This window comes from Hyposmocoma kahamanoa, unplaced genomic scaffold (genome assembly GCF_003589595.1).
Source record: "Hyposmocoma kahamanoa isolate Upper Pololo Valley unplaced genomic scaffold, ASM358959v1 120, whole genome shotgun sequence".
Classification (NCBI taxonomy): domain Eukaryota; kingdom Metazoa; phylum Arthropoda; class Insecta; order Lepidoptera; family Cosmopterigidae; genus Hyposmocoma; species Hyposmocoma kahamanoa.
In genome coordinates, this window is record NW_020653415.1 from 2,857,774 (window position 1) to 2,878,376 (window position 20,603).

The 20,603-nt window shown below is 34.8% G+C and overlaps 2 protein-coding genes across 2 annotated transcripts in view; both read left to right on the forward strand.

The window, feature by feature from the left end:
- Positions 1-13,550, forward strand: part of LOC113240087 — a 90,823-nt gene extending 77,273 nt beyond the window's left edge. The window contains exons 9-24 of the mRNA XM_026477297.1: positions 72-171; positions 738-876; positions 1,133-1,299; positions 1,486-1,562; positions 1,665-1,829; positions 2,154-2,264; positions 2,413-4,315; positions 4,395-4,494; positions 4,596-4,830; positions 5,288-5,682; positions 7,157-7,353; positions 7,991-8,129; positions 9,658-9,788; positions 10,748-10,875; positions 12,482-12,679; positions 13,013-13,550. Coding sequence (XP_026333082.1) covers positions 72-171; positions 738-876; positions 1,133-1,299; positions 1,486-1,562; positions 1,665-1,829; positions 2,154-2,264; positions 2,413-4,315; positions 4,395-4,494; positions 4,596-4,830; positions 5,288-5,682; positions 7,157-7,353; positions 7,991-8,129; positions 9,658-9,788; positions 10,748-10,875; positions 12,482-12,679; positions 13,013-13,156 — 4,329 coding nt within the window. The 3' untranslated portion in view covers positions 13,157-13,550. The remainder of the gene's footprint in view (positions 1-71; positions 172-737; positions 877-1,132; positions 1,300-1,485; positions 1,563-1,664; positions 1,830-2,153; positions 2,265-2,412; positions 4,316-4,394; positions 4,495-4,595; positions 4,831-5,287; positions 5,683-7,156; positions 7,354-7,990; positions 8,130-9,657; positions 9,789-10,747; positions 10,876-12,481; positions 12,680-13,012) is intronic.
- Positions 13,551-15,939: 2,389 nt separating this feature from the next.
- On the forward strand, positions 15,940-18,338 carry LOC113240149. Its single transcript, XM_026477380.1, has 2 exons — positions 15,940-16,228; positions 17,069-18,338. The coding sequence occupies exons 1-2, from the start codon at positions 16,053-16,055 to the stop codon at positions 18,336-18,338; spliced, it is 1,446 nt and encodes a 481-aa protein (XP_026333165.1). The 5' UTR covers positions 15,940-16,052.
- Positions 18,339-20,603: the final 2,265 nt, after the last annotated feature.

Here is a 20,603-nt window from a genome sequence, read left to right on the forward strand (position 1 = left end):
ATGACAGACTCTGCCGAGAAACGCTATAAATTGGCGTTTTATATTTTTCAATATTTCGATATATTTTTCAGGTTACTATATTTCAAGAGTGTCAACCAGAGTTCCTCCACGATCTGGTGTTAAAAATGAAAGCATACATTTTCACGCCTGGCGACTCAATATGTAGAAAAGGTAAGGTACAATATCTCATATAGCTGATAATATCTATCACTTCGAATTTCTTTTGTAACTGGTAAGTTCGCATATCGTTGTCATTTTAATTGAAGCGTAGAATTTTGAAAAGTATCATTCGATTCATATTGGCAACTTTAAAAGGGAAAATGTTTGATAATTTGGCCTAGTGATGTGAAAAATGTTTCATTTCACTGAACAAATCACAATTTCCGTACTAATTTGTATCCTTTTTGTAATAAATCTGTAGGGGTCTTCAAATTATATCCTTATAGAAACACTGCAGTGGTGTCTACACTACCAATTTTCATAGAATATTTTAAAGCGCAGCTTTACGCGCGCGCCACTTTTGCAGTCACAATAAGTGAAGTAAAAATTACTGAAGCGCCACAGTCGCGCCACAACAGCGCTTTTACAAAGTGTCTAATTTGAAGGCACCTATAAAGGAAAAAGGAAAATAATGTTTTTATTTCTTTAAAATATTCATTGAAAAAGTTCTAAAATAACACTCTAAATCAAACAAAAATTACAGGTTCAGACTATCATATTCATGGCAATTGTTTCAGGTGAAGTAGCAAGAGAAATGTTTATTATAGCAGATGGTATATTAGAAGTTATATCAGAAAACGGCAGAGTGTTAACCACTATGAAAGCTGGGGATTTTTTTGGAGAAATAGGCATTTTAAATCTGGATGGACTTAACAAGTAAGATTTCGTTTTCCAATAATGATAGGACAATGGAGAAATAAACCGTAAGAAAAAAGTTATAATTTGATTCCTTAATACCTTTCCCTCATTTTTTTACTTTTGAAGCACTTTTCCAAATGCATTGCAAGATTTTTGCCTTGATCTTTGTCAACAGGCGGTTTGTTTTTTCTTTCTTTTAATTCTTTAATTTTACCCTTAGAAGATGGAAAAAACCAATAGTCCAAAGTTTTATTTCTTTTACTTTATCTTGTAGACGGACAGCTGACGTCAGATCTGTGGGATATTCGGAACTATTCTCCTTGTCCAGAGAAGACGTACTTGCAGCTATGAAGGACTACCCAGAAGCTCAGGATATACTCCAAACTTTAGGCAGGAAAAGATTACAAGAGGCTAAGAACATGGCGAGGAAACACGCGAAAGGTAAAAGGACAGAGGGTCTCAAGCAATTAAATACAATTAAGGCAAATTTGCTCAAACTTCGCAAAATGCTATAATGGAATCTGAAATCATGCATTTTATTTCAGAAATCAAGCTATTCCAAGAGAAAGGAAAGCTTGCTTGTGTATTATGTTAACAAGAGTGTCTAATAATTTATCTTTCTCACAGAAATAAGTCCAGATAAAGCAGCAGGAGACGACAGTGCTCCGAAAAGGATAGTACATAAACTTCGAAGTGATGTTAAGGTAAGATAATCAGAAACTGAAGATACGTTGCTGATAATATAACCCCCGTGTCTGCCTTTACACAAAACTCAACATACCAACTGACTTGACATGGTCTTCTAGGGTATTCGCAATGCCATCAGAAATAAATCTAGAGGAGGTCGAAGATCTGGAGAATCTCTGGAATTACATCAACTGGCTGGAGCTGAAAGGGCAGCTGCCGAAGGAAAAGTGTTAAGGCGAATGCCCAGAGTCGAGAGCGATGACTCGCAACACCATAATCTAGAAGTAATTTTTTTTTTATATCATATAAAAATTATATCTGAAAGTCAAGAAAAATACCTACTTCTTAAACACAAAAACATACACTTTATAAATTTCAGTAAAGTATACTTGTTTATTATATACTATGCATATAATATGATGGATTTATGCTTTTCTTTTTGTTATGAAAATCTTTACCAAACGCAAGACCATTGGGATGTGTTTTCGAAATGAGAATATTAGCGCAATTTCTCAAAAAATGTGAAATTTAAATTATCCTTAATTAGGTGGTTTAAATTATCCTTAAGGGGTGTAAATATCCAACTATAATATTTCTTTTGTATTTAGGACCACAATGGAGAAACAACGTCAGGAAGCAAAGATGGAGAAAAATGCATATCTCCAATAGGTGCTGGTTTACCTCTTCTATCTCGCTTAAAGCTTCTTAAAGAAAAACAGGTAAGAATCTATCTACAACAATATAAATATATCAGCACTTTTTAACGTTTACTTAACAAAATATTCTCAATAATAATTCGAAAGCGAAGTTTTTGCTGTAAATAGACCCTTGTCAAGAAACTTACCAACCAATTTCATTTGCAATTAGGATCGAGAGGAAAAAGTAGCAAAACAAAGACATTCAACATCGTCTGTTGTATCTCCTCAACCTCAACCAATACCATCAACTAGTTCAGCACCAGATGCAGAACCAGAAGTCATCGGAGCTGGTCTTCCACTTCTCCAAAGACTCCTACTCCTTAAAGCCAAAGAGGAACGAGAAAAGAATCAACTAACTGCAGCGAACAGTAATCAACCGTCTAGCTCTGAAACTATAAGCCCAAGCTCCGTCAAAAGCCCTCTAAGCCCAACAATAAAAACCTTAAGTCCAATTAGAAAAAGTTCAGAGTCGAGCTCTCCTGGTAAACTCCAAAGTCCTACAGCTAAAACATCTAGGAAAAACTCATCAGGCTCCAGTGACGGAGCATCGCGACCTAAAGTTAGTTTTAGAGATAAAATTCTACAAGTACAAAGTGATGGTACTGCTGTCAGTCAACCTTTAAGTAAAGATGCCAATGAGAAACCTGCAGCTGTTGTTGAACCTACGCCCAAAACAGAAAGTAATCTCATTTCTATTCCACATTCAGTCGTAAGCAAAATCAAATCTCCAGCGAAAGCGGTAGGCTCGACATTTAGAGATAAATTGAAGTTACTACAAAGCGGTGGAAAAGATACAGACAATACATGTGCAGATAAAGCTAAAGTACCGATTATTGATAAAAATGCAGTAGAAACAACGCCCATGCATACCGAAAGCAAAGAAGAGGCGATAAATAAGAAACCTTGGTCAAAATTAAAAAAAGCTGCTATATTAGGAGAATCTAAAAGCCAAAGTAAGTCTAGTGTAGATGAAAAAAGTGAAACTGAAGCTCCTCATAAAGAGACAAAAGAAGAACGTAGTGCAGAACCTGCTGTAAATATAAGCGTTCCTGTTATCACTACAGCGGAGCTTGTAAAAATAGACAATAATAATATTGAAGTCGATAGTGATAACGTTAAGCAAGATAAACCTAAGATTTGCTTAACAGGCCCTTTGGAACCCGTCCAAGAGAAATCTTTAGATTTATTAACTTTATCTCCAAAGAAAAATAATATTACAAAAGCTGAGAGTGGTAAAATAGCCACAAGCACAGGTATGTTGCATCCAAGATCAAAAAAATATAGGTCAATAGACGATTTGTCGCCCGAATACGGTGGTTTACCATTTGTAAAGAAATTAAAAATATTGAATGAAAGGCAAAAACTGGCAGAATTAGAGCAAGTTGTAAAATTTAGAAGCTCTAGTTTAGATTGCACTAGTTCATCTGAAGATTTATTATGCGATACGTTAACTAGAAGTCATTCAGAAGGGAGCACTATGGACAAACGGAAATATAAAAGAAAATCAACAGATTCTACTGAAATGCCATGCCATGAGTCTAATGAAACTTTAGAAAGAAGAACGCTTAAGTCAATTTTGAAGAAATTGTCTGAAGACACTACTCCAGCTGAAAGTCCAGAACGGAGCAGTGAACTCAGGAAGTTAATTAGAGCGCCAACTTTAGAAGGGTACGCCGCGAGACATTCCAAATTTGCTAAAAGTGTAACATTTCATCGTCACACATTGCCATCACCCCCTGGCAGCACTCCAGCCGAGATCAAAGGTGAGATAGTATTCCAAATGCCCGAACCTGACATAGAATCGTTACCCCAAATTTCTCCAGAAACTACTATTGACACAGAACCAACAGATACCATATGTCCTCAAAATCAAATAGCTATATCCACAAATGACACTGTCGTCACAGCTCACGATTACGGTTTAAACATTAGAACCGAATACGAATTGCAACAAAATATGGATCCTATATATGACTTCAAAAGCTTAAGGCCTGAAGAAATAAAAGTGCCGTCAGAAAAACCAAAGTTAACATTGATATCTGCTGTTGCAAATCAAAGAAAATTGTTGCGAGGTGAGTTAGTTCCTACCCATCAACTTGAAGGTTATCTATTATTCCAATGGTTACATTATTGAAAACATTATCTTTTCAGGTTCATTAGAAGAGCAAGAGTATTTCGGAGAAGTGCTATTAGGTATCAAACAGGTTATTCAAGGTCATTTACATGATGTCCAAGGAAAATTTCAAGAAAGGTAATTAAAATACTCATACAGTTTTCTTTAAATGTTTACGTCTCACACGTCAGCTTCTAAGTACACAATCACAAAAGAACACTGAGCTTAATACGTTTTAGGTTCAACAGCTTAGAAAATGAAGTCCGAAAACGGGATGAGATAATCAGTCAATTGCAAAAACGAATCCAAGAATTAGAAAGGCTTGGACTATCAGGTACCGATTCTAGTAAGCCGCCGACTGAAGATTTACCTGAAGCTACTGAATTTGGTGAAGTAACCGGTGTTAGTCAAACAATATCGAAAAATGGTAGCTCGGGAAGTGACGATGCATCTGGTACCGAGGAAGGGTTTATGGTAAGTTGAGAATACTTTCAAATATATTATTTCGAAAGAAAGTTACACGTCTTTTTAAAGCCGGGTACCTACTAGTGAATTGTAACCGTTACATGTTATGTTACCAAAGTGTGTGCGTGGTTTTCGAGCTTGCTGCGAGTGGAACGCGTGCGGTTCGCAATGAGCCGACGATAACCAGATCCCATTCTAGCGAGTGAATACTGTTTCACGCGCACACAATAGAACCAAATTACTGTATCTGTCACGTTACAGTTCGCTATTGTTTTCCGGGCTTAAGTGTTTTTAATGTGGACCTGATCTACTTATTTTCCTGTTGTTGTCCTTTTTAAGAGACTAAAAATAATTTTATAATCTTCCTTTTCAAACTTGGACAATCTCAACAAAGAATAACGTAATAATTTTGCTTAACATTTTAATTGGTTGACTGTCAGATTAATCAACGTGTGACCACTTTCAGAGGGGTGATTCACTTGACACCGTTTTTGCAACATCACCTCCAACTGTAGGTGCTGATGAAGAAGATATACACAAATCTGAAACAATTACTCAAGAAAATATATCCCCTGAAGCTGATCTAACTGACGAGAAATTAACAGAAATGACAGAAGGAATCGAACTATCAAAGCTTACATATACTGAGCTACAAAATTTAGCAGAATCTCTGTCTGGCAGAACGGACATAACATCGTCGAATAAAGAAGAGTGGACGATTAGTAAGTCAAAACGTTTAGACTTGAATCTTGATGGAAAAGCAGGAACGTATTCGAGAAAACGAGCAGCAAAGTTAAGGCAGCGAAAGTCTTGGGAAGATCAGAGTGATAAAGAGAGTGTGGAGATGCAAGATTTGACAAGGTATGAGTTGGGCGTATATACATAGCTTTTACTTTTTATCTTCTTCAGCAATCGTAAAGCCTCAGTCTATTTCGACTGTGGGCTAATTCATTGAGTATATAACCAGAAATAGAGACGAAATGTCATTAAAATTGCTTTTTGATGCCGTCAATTGTTTCACTTCAAATCGAGTAGTTTACCTTGAGCTTTGCTATAATGGATGAAAATTTAAAAATTACATATTTAGTATTTAATAACCGATGAAACGTTATTCCCTTTGTTTTATAATTAGATGTTTTGCTGTTTTTCGCACACCACCGAATGGGACAGCCCCCCATTGTTAGAGATATTGTTTATTACATTAAATACAGAATATTTTTGGAATATACGGAGACGTACACACAGGCCAGTTGTTGACACTGTACTGTTTCAGCTTCTCTATTTCTCAGCGTCTCTATTCCTGGTTATATACTCAATTTATTTATTCAAAACACAATTCGAGTAAGACTCCGTTCAAAAACCCTGTACAGAGTTAATATGAATGGAGGCGGAGAAAGCAATCCAAGAAGTGCTTTTGAAAGACTTGTTTGCATTTCTTAACGTTCGAAAATACATATTATATCTACGTAGCTGAGGTACTCGTATCTCATTGAGAATATTTTGACAATAGGCACTTCGCGGCCTTTATATCGTATACCTTAACGCCCCTGGCAGTTGATAGGTTGGTAGGCAAGAAAGGATACGTAATCGATTCGGCCTGCGTGTATGTGTTAGGAAACAGACATTTTCGAATTTGTCCAATATAAGTAATTAACAGAGTTCGGTAGTGGGTTCAAACTCAATCAACCAGTCTGGGTTGTAACCGGGTTTTAACCCATTTCTTCTCAAAATTGTGCTCGGAAACGGTGAATACGGAATTTTGCATAATTTCGTACATAATTATTTTTTTTAAATAACGCACACACTCAACATAGACCCGCACTATGGAAAACCCTGTGTCGCGGGTGCCATGGACACACACATAGAAACTAATTACAAATTTACTTGTAAAAAATCTTTTGAGACGAAACAGTTTCATTGTGTTGATTCTCTCTACTCTCTGTTGATACTGGGATGCACCATACAGGACGAAAAGATAGAGATAGAAGTAAGAACAGAATAGATTTAGACTGGTTTCATCCATATGTTCGAATCGATTCAAATGCATACGATTTAACGATTTGTTGTATCGATTTATTTCAATGCAATTTATAAGCGTATCGATTCAATAGAAAGGCAAATCGAAGCGTCTAGATCAGAAAACAAATAAACATTTTGTAATAATATCGTTCAATTTGAACAAAACTCGATTTGTAACAAATATTCAGTAAATAGCTTTTGCCCTCGATTTCGGGCGTTAATGGGTTTTAACCCGATTTAAACCTGGCGTTAACAATGCTCCGAGTTAAAACTCCCCATCTCTGATCGTACCTAATCAGTATAGTGAAATCTTCAGGCCTATGTCACCACACACAACTTCCGAAGACCGCTCCCTCCTGAGTCCAGAGCAGTCAAGTCTCCGCACAAGCAGACGTGGAGTCCATCCATTCCACTTCTTCGGTACTCACTTGGACAACACCAAGTCGAAGATCAAGAAGACGCTTTCTGTTGATACTGGGATGCACCATACAGGACGAAAAGATAGAGATAGAAGTAAGAACAGAATAGATTTAGACTGGTTTCATTCATCCGCATGCGTAGAATCCACAATGCTCTGAATCGAGGATCAGATATTCCTTTTTTTTGTAAAATCAAGTGACGGGACGAACAATTAGTGGTACGCCTGATGGTAAGCCGTACGCCTGTCCATAACAGTTGCATTGCCTCAGAACTTTAAATCGCAAAAATCTGAGAGGCACTGCCATTGCGCCCGATACCCTGAGACATAAGTTGACAAGTCCCATGTGCCCGTTATTTCATTTAATTTCAAGATACTCACGGAAGACAGTTGACTACAATGAACACAAGCGTGTGTGTGCGGAGTTCACGCGGAGTTGTTCCGTGCGGAGCAATCTGCGTCACTGTAAAACGATGTTTTAACACCACGCGTGTTACTCCGCTCCAGTGCTCCGCGTGGGCGGTTCGCAGATAAATCCGCGCTGCTCTGAAACCAGCCTTAAGTATTTCTCGTTCACTTTTGTATAAATCACCTCAAGTCCTTTTGTATAAATCATCTCAGGTCTTGACTTGAGAAAATTGATATATAGCTATTTCTTTCTCTTAAGAAAGAAATAGCTATATATCATAAAAAAATATGAGCGTATAAATCTACTATAATGGATATCCACAGGGCTAAAATCGCAACGTCAGCACCGCAAATTCAGTTTGGGTTCGTTGTTCGGCTACCACCGAGGGGCGCCCCGAAAGCCAGCGCACAACTGCAATGAAGTTGTCTTGGACATTGGCAGCGATTATAGTTGGAGTGATACGTGAGTTGCACTTACAACATTTATTTCTTAAAATTTGTTTGTCTGTTATCTAGATCTACCACCATGTTCCCTAGAAATCATCATTATAACGAACACAATGTAATCAGCGATAATTAGCAAACATTTTCATTTTACGAGTAAATTTAAAAACAAACTATTAAAAACAACGAAGAACTCTTTAGGTGACATTTTCTTATCAGCATCCATGTACGTTTTATTTATTTGTATGTTATTTAGCCGTGGTAACCTAATGGTTTTGTGGGTTTGAATCCGGGTTCGCATCTATGAGTTTCTCGGAATTTGTGTGCGAATTTAACTTGAATTACAACTTTTCGATTATTTTTTTTATAAAACCAAGTGACGTGACGAACAAGTCGTGCACCTGGTGGTAAGCGACACGCCTATCCATAACAGTTACAGTACCACTAATAGCTTTAAATCACAGATCTTAGGGCACTGAGACATAAGTTGACAAGTCCCATGTGCCTGTAATTTGACCAGCACCCTTATCTTTCAAAACCGGAACACGGTAATTATACACGGCTCACATTACTGCTTGGCGGCAATTATAGGTAAGGTGACAGTATACTTCACTCGACGACCTCTTTCACAAGGGGCTTATACTGCTACTTGAAAGGTCGATAAAAAAATCGTGATGAAAACTGCACGTTGACGAAGGTTCACAAACCTCGGAAAACGTAAGTAAGTAAGTTGAAGTCTCCAACCCGCATCAGGCGAGCATGAGAGCTGAGAAGAGAACCGTGCCCAACACGTATAAATGGTGGCACGTATAGTGGGACGTATAAATGGGTTGATGATGATGATTTATGTTATTGCATCCGATATTCGTATAAGATCGAAAAGCTAATAATTAACTATATTTGGATTCAAGCTCTTTAGCTTTCGTAACTTCTGATTCCTATTCGATCTGCCGCTTATCACTTCAAAAAAATATATATAGAACATTTAAAAATACTCTTTCACTTCACTAGCTAAGAAAGGCTTTCTGTCTCATTAGAAATCTGCGCGTAAAAGCGCTTTTCCCATCCAGTATATGCTTTTCCACACTAGCGTGGAAAAGGTTCTTGAAAATCGAACTTGATGATAGACTATGGTGCACCTAACTTTTTCTTTCGATGAAAAAAAAACATAATCACACATTCAACTACGCCATATGTCGTACATTATTTATGTAACACTCGTATAAATCCGTTGGTATATTTTCTTCTTATTATTGTTGACATTAAATTGACAACAATTGTATTATTAATGCCTACTAATTTAATTTATTAAAATTTATTTCTTATAGTTCAACTGTTTTTCTTTCATCTGCCATTTTCCTCGCTATAGTGTGGTAAAAAGTTGTGTGTTTCGCTCGGCAGCAAAAGTTGATTTGCGTTACGTGGCTTGAAACTCTCGCTACGCTCAGGATTCTGTATAAGAACCACTCACGTCCAACAACAACTTTGCAGCCTTGCGTAACAAATAACTATTCCAATTTTCCATTAAATAAACTTTCTCTAACCAGGACATCAACATCGTCAAGTAGTGATTCAGAGTCGCTACCCCGTACTCCGGTGTTTGAGGAATTCGTCGAAAGCTCATCAAGACGGGCACGAGCGAGTAGCATGGGTCACGGAAGCGTGTCTCCTATAAGAGGTGAAAACACTCTTCATTGCTGTTTCTGTTAATTTTATTTTCATTCGTATATTATTTTATCTCATGTTCTATTAGCGTCTTGCAGACAATTGACAATACACAGAAAATCACTTGTCGAAATCATCTATCCATCGAGGTACTACTTTTGTTTGTACGCTTCCAATGTTTTTAACTATTACTTAAAATCATGGATCAATAACTCAAGAAGACTGCTAATCTCCATACTACGTGTATCCTTTTTCAGAGTTACTGAAAAAGGTGAAAATTTCGTCTTGTATCTAAACGCCGCTGATTAATAATAACCTGGAAGTAATTTATATTATGTAAATGGTCGTAGATATCAAGTAATTGCTCTTTAATATGAAATATAAGAAGTCAGTTTTTGTCCTTGTAATTCAAATATTGACCATGAATATGCGTAATCAATAGATGGCATTGTGTGTTACAAACTAATTTATAAATTAATGCTTCCTAATATGGGTAGATGGCGCTAATCCTAAACAAAGAAAATAGTCGGCATAAAAACCTGTGCAATAAGCGCCATCTAGTTGATTTGTTTGTTATCACTAGAAGTTAGAGTAGCTTTGTTTTTACAAATTATTTACAAAAATAGCTATTTGGTACTCGTCGCGACATCTGGTGTACGAATAGGTACTAAATATCCGACTACGTTGTTTTGTATCGCGATTAGCAGTCCTCTCTAGTTAATCCATACTTAAAATCAACAGGTAAAATATATAAATAAATAACTTGCATGGACGAAACTAGAATAATCTAAATACTATCCATCTTATTTCTGAAAGCTGGCGTAAATTTGGTCACAGGCTATGTTATGTTAGAATCCAAAAGAATTAACGATAAAAATTTAAAATTTGTCGCGAATAAAATTTAGAACAAACAACTGCTGGAATTGCTATTTCTACCAGCAATGGAAATTTAAGTGATGTAATTCTGTCTAGCACTATCAGGAAGCGGAGGAGACTGGGAGGTGATGATGCTAGCAGATGAGCTGGAGAAAAGAGAGCGGGAAAAGGAAAGAGAAGAACGCAGACACCACTACCCTACTACTCTAAGAGATTTAGAAGAGGTAAAAAGTTTATTATCCTTTTTAACCAACTTGAAAAAAAGGAGGAGGTTCTCAATTCCACTGCGTTTTTTTTTGTATGTATGTTACGCGATAACTCCAGCACTTGTGAACCGATTTTGATGATTCTTTTTTTTTAAAGAGCTTACCTATATATAATACTGGTCCTATTTAAATTTAAAGAAAATATTCCACCTCTAAGGGTGGCAATATAAGGGATGACCCCGGTTTCGCGCACTTTCGGGTACCCGATTTCAATAAAACTTGGCAAAAAGGTGTAATTTCAGGAACTTTTGAGATGGGATTCTTTATCGTATATTGTACTTAAACTATTTCACTTCGGATTTCAACTCCCAAAAGTAACGCTCGAAATAAAAACATTGTGTTGTTCGCGTCTTGTTCTTGCTACACAAACTATCTTGATTATAATGTTAATAAATAAAGAATCCTTGTTGATCTTAAAAAAATGGTATTTATTTCGTTTACTTGATTACAAAATAAAATACGCGCTTGCTTATGACAATGCCTTGATTGCAAATGTGTAGAAATTATAACTAAACATAAAAACATAAAAATGCTGACGCGGTAACATACTTAATGTGCGGTATTAACCGTACAGTGTAATTAACGTTTTTATTGTGTATAGTGACGAAATGATAAGAAATAGGTTGATTCATTCGTGGACATTAGCATTATACATAATTTTCATTATAATCGCAAATCTTTACTTTAAACACATTCGAAAGCATCATCACCGTTACGAAACCACATCCTCTCGTATCCTTAATTCATGGAAAACAGGACGTGGACTGGTGTCTTCCTTTAGATAATTATCACCACCAACAAACACGAAGCCTTGCGCTTCATCTGTCCTGACGCGGACAGTTAAGTAATACAATTCTCTGCCTGTGGATTAATTACAAATATAGCTTGAGTTTTTCCAAGAGAGAACAGGTACTTTCAATGCTAGCTTGATCTATTTGGTCTGTTGCCACTACCATCTACATTTGTATATATACGAAATTTGTATCTTTTTACGAAAACACACATATTTGTTTAAGACAGCCTGTGATGTGAATAATAGACTTCAGAAACCCGAATAGACTTGTACTTGACACTATTCCTATGACTGCTAAATACAGTAAAAGTTGTTTAAAAACGTGTGTTGACATATAAAATATCACTTGCGATTAAACTATCACACTTAAGTTTGTTTAAAACAAAGCTGTACAAGTGGTCTAATATTTGTTTTTTTTTTCATTCATTTTTCTTATCATTTAGATTATCATTCTTGACCAAATTAATTTGTAACTTGACATGTTTGTGACATTTTTGTATTATTGTGTTGTGGTAGTTTGATTGATATTATATAACTAGACATTTGCATGCTAATTAATACATGCGAAACATGTTTGTGTGTACTGGCACTGTCTCTTGTAACATCTTCTGTTATATCATGTTTTAAGCAAATAAACAAATTATCATTATTATTATTCTAAAACCTATTGTCAGCTACTAGCAGATTGGATTATTACCATAATCCATAATTTTTCTCTTTTTTAATCCTTAATTTTTTGTTTGCCTATCTTAAAAAAATTTTTGATTGCAGGAATCTGATACCCCGCAAAGAGAAGACAGTCCTGATGAATTTTCCAACATCGATGACTCCAACTCTTCGTCTACAACACACCTTTTATCTCAATCCATAAGTGATCCGTCTCAGAGGAGTCTGGAGACGTCCTTCACTGAGCCCAGCACTCGATCAAGAACTAGTAGACAGTTCCGGGTCGGATCTGTTGGAGAGCCGGTAAGATCAACATAATATTATTTATATCATGTTATTTTATGAACTATAAAATATAATATATTGTATAATTGCTAAGCATGATTGGAGTTAAAGACTTGAAATTACAGCCTATTGTTAATTGGTAAACCGGTGCGAAAGTCATATTTGCAATATTCTATCTACCTTTAAATAAACAAAGTAAAAATTCCAGTCCAGTATTGCAACCGTTCGACCACGGAGGCAGTAAAACTGCATAACATTGAGAAAAGCAAAGATCTGCGGACCTATGATATAATGAACTTGAATCTCTCAAGGTTGTTTAATAAAATGCCTTAATACGTAATTATCTTTCAGATTCGACCAGAAGTAACACAATCAAGGGGCTTGATACTTCGAGCAGCCAGTCTAGACCGTGAAACACCGGCTCCAGCTACATCCCGAACGAGACGATTTGGATCCTTGAAGAGTTCCAGCACAGATTCCCACAAGAGACTCTGATCCGGCGTGTATCACGGATCTCAAAGGTCCGACATTAGACGCGAAAAACGCGCGTTAGCTCAAACTGAGAGAGATAATGAACGAATGAATGGAAATGAAGGTGGAATGAATGAAGTGAACGGCGGATCCAATTTAAATGGTGTTTGTGCGAACGACCGTTTTAATTCAAATAATCGTATTTCGAATGGAAGTCAAACAAGAGGTGGCCTACAACTGGCTTATGGTCAATTATTGATGGTGATCGTTTTCTTTTACGAGAACTTCGACTATGTTATTTTATTATTTCTAGATTAGATTTAAAATTGTGTTGTGATATAAATCGTCATTTTTACTATCGGATGTCCATTTTATGTCTATTGTTTAAGTATTTAATGTTATAATTAATTCAAAAGAAAATAATTGCGTTGATTGTTTTTAGAAGAACATAAATATTATCAGCTGCACAAAAATTATGAAACTCGTATACTTATATATACTTATTAAAATTATCAATTTATTATTAATTGCAATAAAATATTAACTATTGCGGTAGATTGTAAGTAGGGAATAGAAGATGGAATAATAAAATATTAATATATTTATGAGTTAAAACACTCCTTCTGTTAGAAAGTATTTCTTTATGTTAGGTACATACATAATAAAAGAGATAAATTTTAAAAATATCTAAATGTATTTGTTTTGAAATAAAAGTGAATATTAAAAATAAATTAATACATAATATTCTGAATTTTAATGTAAACATTTATGGGACAAACCACACTTATCGACGCGGAATCGCATTACGCCGGTCAGAAAAAGCTTTATGTCCATGAACGAAAGAGCGAAGACGTTTTGCGTTTAGCATCGGTCCGTACGAACGCGGCTCGACATAGGTCGGCAACGAATCAACTTACTCCGAACACACATGCCAACGACGGCTGATCCTAGTTTAGAAACAATTGGCGTCTCGTCATCTGCGTCGACAGCGAATCGGCTTAATCCGACAAGTGTGGTGAAAATATAATCGCCTCAAGCTAGTTCCGCTTCGATAAGTGTGGTTTATCCTTTAATTATCACTACGTATTTTATTTAAAAAAATATATTTTGTAATAGCTCTCCTAGAATTTTCATTACATAACGTACTTGAAAAACCTTGGTATACATTATAATATAAATTGAGATAATTCCTAAAGTTTTTCTCGTCCAAAAATTCGTACGAAGTACGTAATAGTAAACTATACGAACTTTATTAACTATTTTCAATTTAGTACAAAAATTAGCACAATATTATATTTTTTCAATCTGTCCTGTAGATAGGCTTTTGAAATAGAACATACTTAGAACGTACGACAGAATAACTACTTACATACGCCATTTTCATTTACTGTTGAAGTATAAAAAATGTTACATAAATTTTAGTGCCAAAATATCTTTGTAGTATCAAAAGTTTTATAAATGTTAAAATAAAATATCTACCAACTTAAATATTTTATTGTAAATAATGTATAATAGCTTTAGGTAGATTATTTGACAGTATAATGTGTTAAGTTTAGATAGTTTAGTATGTACTTGATAGATTATAAATAATTAAAAATAGGAAATAAAATACATGATTAAACAATTTGACAAATACCCATGTCAAGCTTTCAATCAACATTATTATCATTTTAATAGTAATATTATTTAAAAAAATACGTTTTTAAACAGAAAATGCATTAACGGAAAATCACGGTTGCTTGGAATTTTTGGAATTTATCACGTAATGTACTTACCTACAACCTTCCTACAACTTTTTTTAGATACCCACGTAGCGCAGGAACAATAACATTGTTACCTTACAAAGAGCCTTGGATTATTAATGCCCAATTAATGATATAATGATAAAATATACTTAGATACAATTTACTGTTTAAAAAGAAGCACCTAGTGAGATAGAATATGTATTATTTACTAATAGAATATTTTTAATTACAATTTACTAGTTCTAGGCATAATGTATTACAGAGAAACGAAGAATAAAATAAAAACAAAAATGAAATTGTTTTAATTAATGTACCTTTTGTGTTATTTAATTGTAATTGTAATATTTTTGAATTATTGTAATATGTTTTGACCCAATTTTCAACCGGCAACGACTATATCGACAAGAAATAATAAAGTTCGGTTTGGCTGACTGATCGGTTACTTTTGCTCAAAAAACTTAAGTTTAAAAAGCTTTGTTTTAACTCTACTCATATTTTTTCTACTTAATTATGTCGGGACGGATTCGCTCTGGACCTTTTGGAGGGAAAAGTGTCGTTTTTATTTTGACTTTCAATTATTTTGTGAAATCTAGTTTAAAGTGGAATAGGATAGTGCTATTGTGCCTTAATCGAAGATTAAAACGCGAAATTATATGAATCTCGAACTAAAATATCCGTATCGGCCCGTTTTAAGGAATCCCGAGTCAATCCAAACACGCCGTCTCAAATTGCCTATCCTCTTTGTGGCGGCCATATTTACAGAAACAAACTTCATGTCTAGGCTGATGGCTTTGCCAAAGCCTTAATAAATAAAAAAATAAAAAAAAATATGTCGGAAGCAACTGCAAAACTTTGGTTGAATCTTAGAGGATGGAAAAAATTCCATAGTCTAAGGGTTGAATGCGTCCATTTTTTTAAATTTGTTACGTGAATTTCAAAGAGTATCCGAACGTAACGAATGACTGATTGGAACGAATGACAGCAACAGCTGAGAATAACATCAAATCAATGAAATTTCATTTCGCAAGAAAACAGTCCGTTGAAATCTGTTTTTCATCAAATATCTCACAAAGATTTTCCTTGACTGACCAAAAATAATACTTTATAAACACTTTCTTGCAACGTAAACTTATTCCACACAAAATTCAGTAAAAAATTCTTTGTAATGTGATACAATGTCTCCTCGAAAACAACCACATAGTTTGTTCAAAATTTGTGTAAAAAATTGTATTAGTTTGATTAATTCTGCTTGTTACATTATTGAAAAGAGGTATCCCGAGAATAAGTTTGAGGAGTGCGAGAATGAGGCGGTGGCATTGAAACTTCACTTGATGAATTTTCTGCCAGACAGGTACGTTGCTCTTGTTTTGTGTTCTTTGATTTTCTTTTTGATTGTTCTTGTCTACTCAGCAAATTACAATGCGAAAAGTGCCAAAGACGCAATGTTACTTAAAATGCACTAAATGTAATCAGATGCTTCATCCGATCAAGTATGCCCTAAGTTTTGTATGAAAAATACAACTGTGATGCTTACATCATATTATTAATAGATATTGTCGCTTCGCAAACAAGACACATTACTTCATTTGGAGCAATTTTAAAGGAGTGTGTAAAACTGCATTAATATTATTGCACACAACATTTTCTAATCTATTATTACTAATAAGTGCTCTATTTGTATATGAGTTACTTGTAAAATTTTTATTGATATTCACATTTTCCTTGAACTTGAGTAACATTCAAAAGAAAAATCGCCAATTTTCCACTTGAACAGGGTTGTCTGCTAAGCGACAATATGCCTAAGCCTAATAGTCAAAGGCTGCTGGGGTTACTTTTGGTTAAATCTCATAACATATATCTTTCACTGTATGGACTGCGTACCTACACTACTTGGCTACTCATTTGTCCAAACAAAGCACTCAAAAATAAGCTTTAAATCTTGTTCAGTACAGTATCAACATAAAAAATACAAGTCGGCAGTGCTTAAACAGTGCAGTACTTAATTTCCTTGGGTATTTAGCTTTGGTCTTCTATAATATGGAATATTTACTGTATTAAAGAGCTTTACTCAAAGATCACTACTTAATGGACACATTAATGTATGTGTACAAATAATTAATCCAGAAATAAATCACATTTTTCATTTTATAGTTTTTGTGACCCTGAAATTAATACATGTTTATTTTTCCAGGTTATTTGATGTACTCTGTTCAGAACGAACATGCTGTCTATACTGCGGCGAACCCCGAGTTCAACTTCAAGTGTTAACACACCCCAACCTGACAGTCTTCCGCAAATCCGATCTCGATAACAGCATACCACAGGTCTTCTGGCTCAGCACCCTTCCAAACTTCACACGCTTAGTCGTTCTCGACCTTAAATTCATATGCACTGATGAAATACTCCATCTTATTGGCGTCAGTTGTCTATTACTTGAAGAAATAAACATTGTTTCTCGAGTAGATATCTGCAAGTCACATTTCAATGCTTCCGTTCTCATTAGGAACGTCTCTGACGCAGGTCTATGCAGTATTGCAAATTTGAAACATTTACGAATATTAGCCATGGATCCACCAAGGAACGAACGAGCAATTCGGATTGGTCGTTGTGTCTCACAAGGCGGTATCATCATGTTAATCAGCGAGCTTCCTTATCTTGAAGAGTTGAGAATCGAGTCCTGTGATATTGGTTCAACATTAATTGGGACAGTCATGGATTTAGGGCCTTTAAGTTTGAGAAAAATCAATTGCCATTTTGTCTCTGCGGATGGGATTAAGAAGTTAATAAAAATTTGTCCATTTCTGAGGGATTTGTCAGTTACACATCTATCTTTGCACAATAAAGATGCGATATTGGAACAAATTTCTATGAGCGATTTGAGACTGAATAGATTGAATTTGGCTTTCTTCTCCTATACGGAATCTATGCAGCAGCTTTTAGCTGTAAAAGGCAGCTATTTGACGCACTTCTCCCTATGGGAGATAGATCATTCGTTGACTTTAGAGTCGGTGTTGGTTATAGGTAAATGTTGTCCCAATTTAAATTCCCTATGTCTCATGACTCAGTCGAAATGTTTAGTTATACCAAGATACTTTAAGCGGCCGAAGAAGATATTCAGTGAGCTAAGAATGTTAACGTTAGGCAATGCGGCCTTCAACTTAGATCAAATGCTATGCATTTTCTTAGAGTGTGCTGAAAATTTCCAGAAATTAGTGCTCAAATACCAGTCGAAAATAAAAGTTGACGATATGATATTGAATTTATTAGGAAAAGGGCATTTAAGAAATGTAAATAGTTTATGGATGGATTGCACTTTGGAAGTGTCGAAAGGTGTAGTGAAGCAAGTGATTGAGAAGTGTGAAAATTTACAAATGTTCACTTTCGAATGCATGGAGGACATGAACGACATCCACAAGTATATTAGTGACAACAATTTAGATTTGAAATTCGGTAGTTATTAGTGTTCATTAGAATACTTAGTATTTATTGTAGTATAAATGATTAATTAATGACTCTTAATTCTAGCAATAAATTTGACTATTTTTTACAAACTTTGTATTTTTTTACCCCTCCATTTGTAAGTTAAAAAAAGAAATAAAACAAATGTGAAGATTGTGAGTATGTTGTTGGAATCGATCTATTTATTTCTGAAATATTTACATATTACATTGATTATAATTAGCTTGTAATAAATACTCTCATACATTGATTACTCATTAAATTTGATTTTTTTAAATCGGGACTTAATCGCGTAGGCACCTACACGATTAATTAAATAAAATAAATTCTATCATAAAAAAAATACCCAAATTTATTAAATGAAGGATAATAAAGCGGTACGTGCAATAAGAATGGTTCAAAGTCCAAACTGGCAAGATTGATATCCTCTTGACTATATCTGCACGATTATTAATATCTACCGTACAGTATATAATAATCGTAAAAGGCTTTTTAACATGAGCATGTTTTTTTACAAGCGAAAGCCATTTGAAAAATGTACATCGTATAGGTAGTATACGTGTTCTATTTAGTTCAGTTGATGTAACAAAAATCATTGTTATCATTGACTTACAAATAAATGGAAGACGGGTCTAATACAAAAACCACGAAAAAAATGTCCCAAGTCAACCTATTCGAAATTTAAATTGTAATGTCATCGCAGTATCGCGCTGTCAGTCGAACAAATGAAGACTAAAGCGGAGTTTGGCGCTCTGTATATGATTTTAGCGCCTTACAAGTGCGGACACTTTTTAGCGCGGACCCGACGTCCATATAATTGTAAGTCAATGATTGTTATACATAAAGTAGGTATCAAATGAATTGACAGCAGTTTTCTTGTAAAGAGTTAAGTTTGTGGTTTTTTTTTCTATTATGAAAATTTTCAGGAATCGGTTTTCTTACACTGTATAGTAATCAGTGTATGTCCTCAGTTTTACTATATATTTTTGACAAAGTTATTGATTCCACACTTTTTTCAAAGCCATTTGAGGTAGTATAGATCTTTAAGTACGCTAATAAAAAGTGGAATATGATATACATTGAATATGATAATGATTTTATAAAGTGGCTAAGGGCACTATAAGCACCAAAACGATCTAAGGCTTAGATTAGATTCTAAGCGGTAAAACTAACCAAGACGACGTAAAAGTACAAGATGTTTAAAAAAAAGTATTGTATTAATACTTGATCACTTTGGTTGTATTTAAAAGTGCACTTAAGTTTATTGTCGTAAAGTTTTTTTTTACTCTAATATGCAGATATTGGGCACTCTTAACTCATAGATATATAATTGACCACTTTGGATGTGTTTTAGTTTTAAGTGCGGTAACCTATCACAAACTCGAAAATTATTTGTCCGAAATAACGTTTGTTCGAATTTTCATTACACCGAAAACCGAATTATAACGAAACAGTTGTTCTTTCAGGATATCTTGAATGTTTATCGCAAAGACACGATTAGGTTCGGTAAGGTTAGGTTCAGTCAGGTTTAAAAGAAAAAACATTTTCCTCTCAAAATTACTTTGGAGGTTATGAAATTTCGACCAAACGTTATTTTTGGCAAATGTCATTTCGGACTACTGATAGGTAACCTTTAAGTGCACTTAAATTTATTGAGACAAGATTGATTTGTGTCCAACATGCATAATTGAGATTTAAAAAAAATTACTATCGAGAATCTGGTAAATATTTTTGTTACTTTTACCGTTTAGATCGTTTTGATGTACACTATACATATATTGACATTAACATTCTATTGCATAAACGACCTTTAAGTTGAATGCCCATTAAGTAACATGTTGTCCTTAATTTTCCTAAAGTAAAAGACAGTATTATAATGTAATTGCTAATCAGTATCAAACATACAATTATAGACCTGAAATCTGAACAGCTTATATACTTAGAATAATAACGCATAGAATGATAGTTTCATATCAAACGAACTGTCACAAGTGAGGCAAAAATCAAATTCATGTAGGCTAGTTTTAGTAGTAGGTTAATTTTCGATTTTAGTGAATATTTATATAAAAATACAAGTTGAAACGCATTACTTCCTTGTGGAATGTGATGTTAGTATCTATTTTATGTTTGTCTGACGTATTTTTACACTCATTTACCGCACATTTCGTCATTTTTAGCTAAAATTCTGGAGCTGTTCGCGGTGCAAGTTGACCTTGAGCACTGAAGGGCCGCCCGCTCGTGTAGGCCCTTTGGGAGCGCTTCAATTG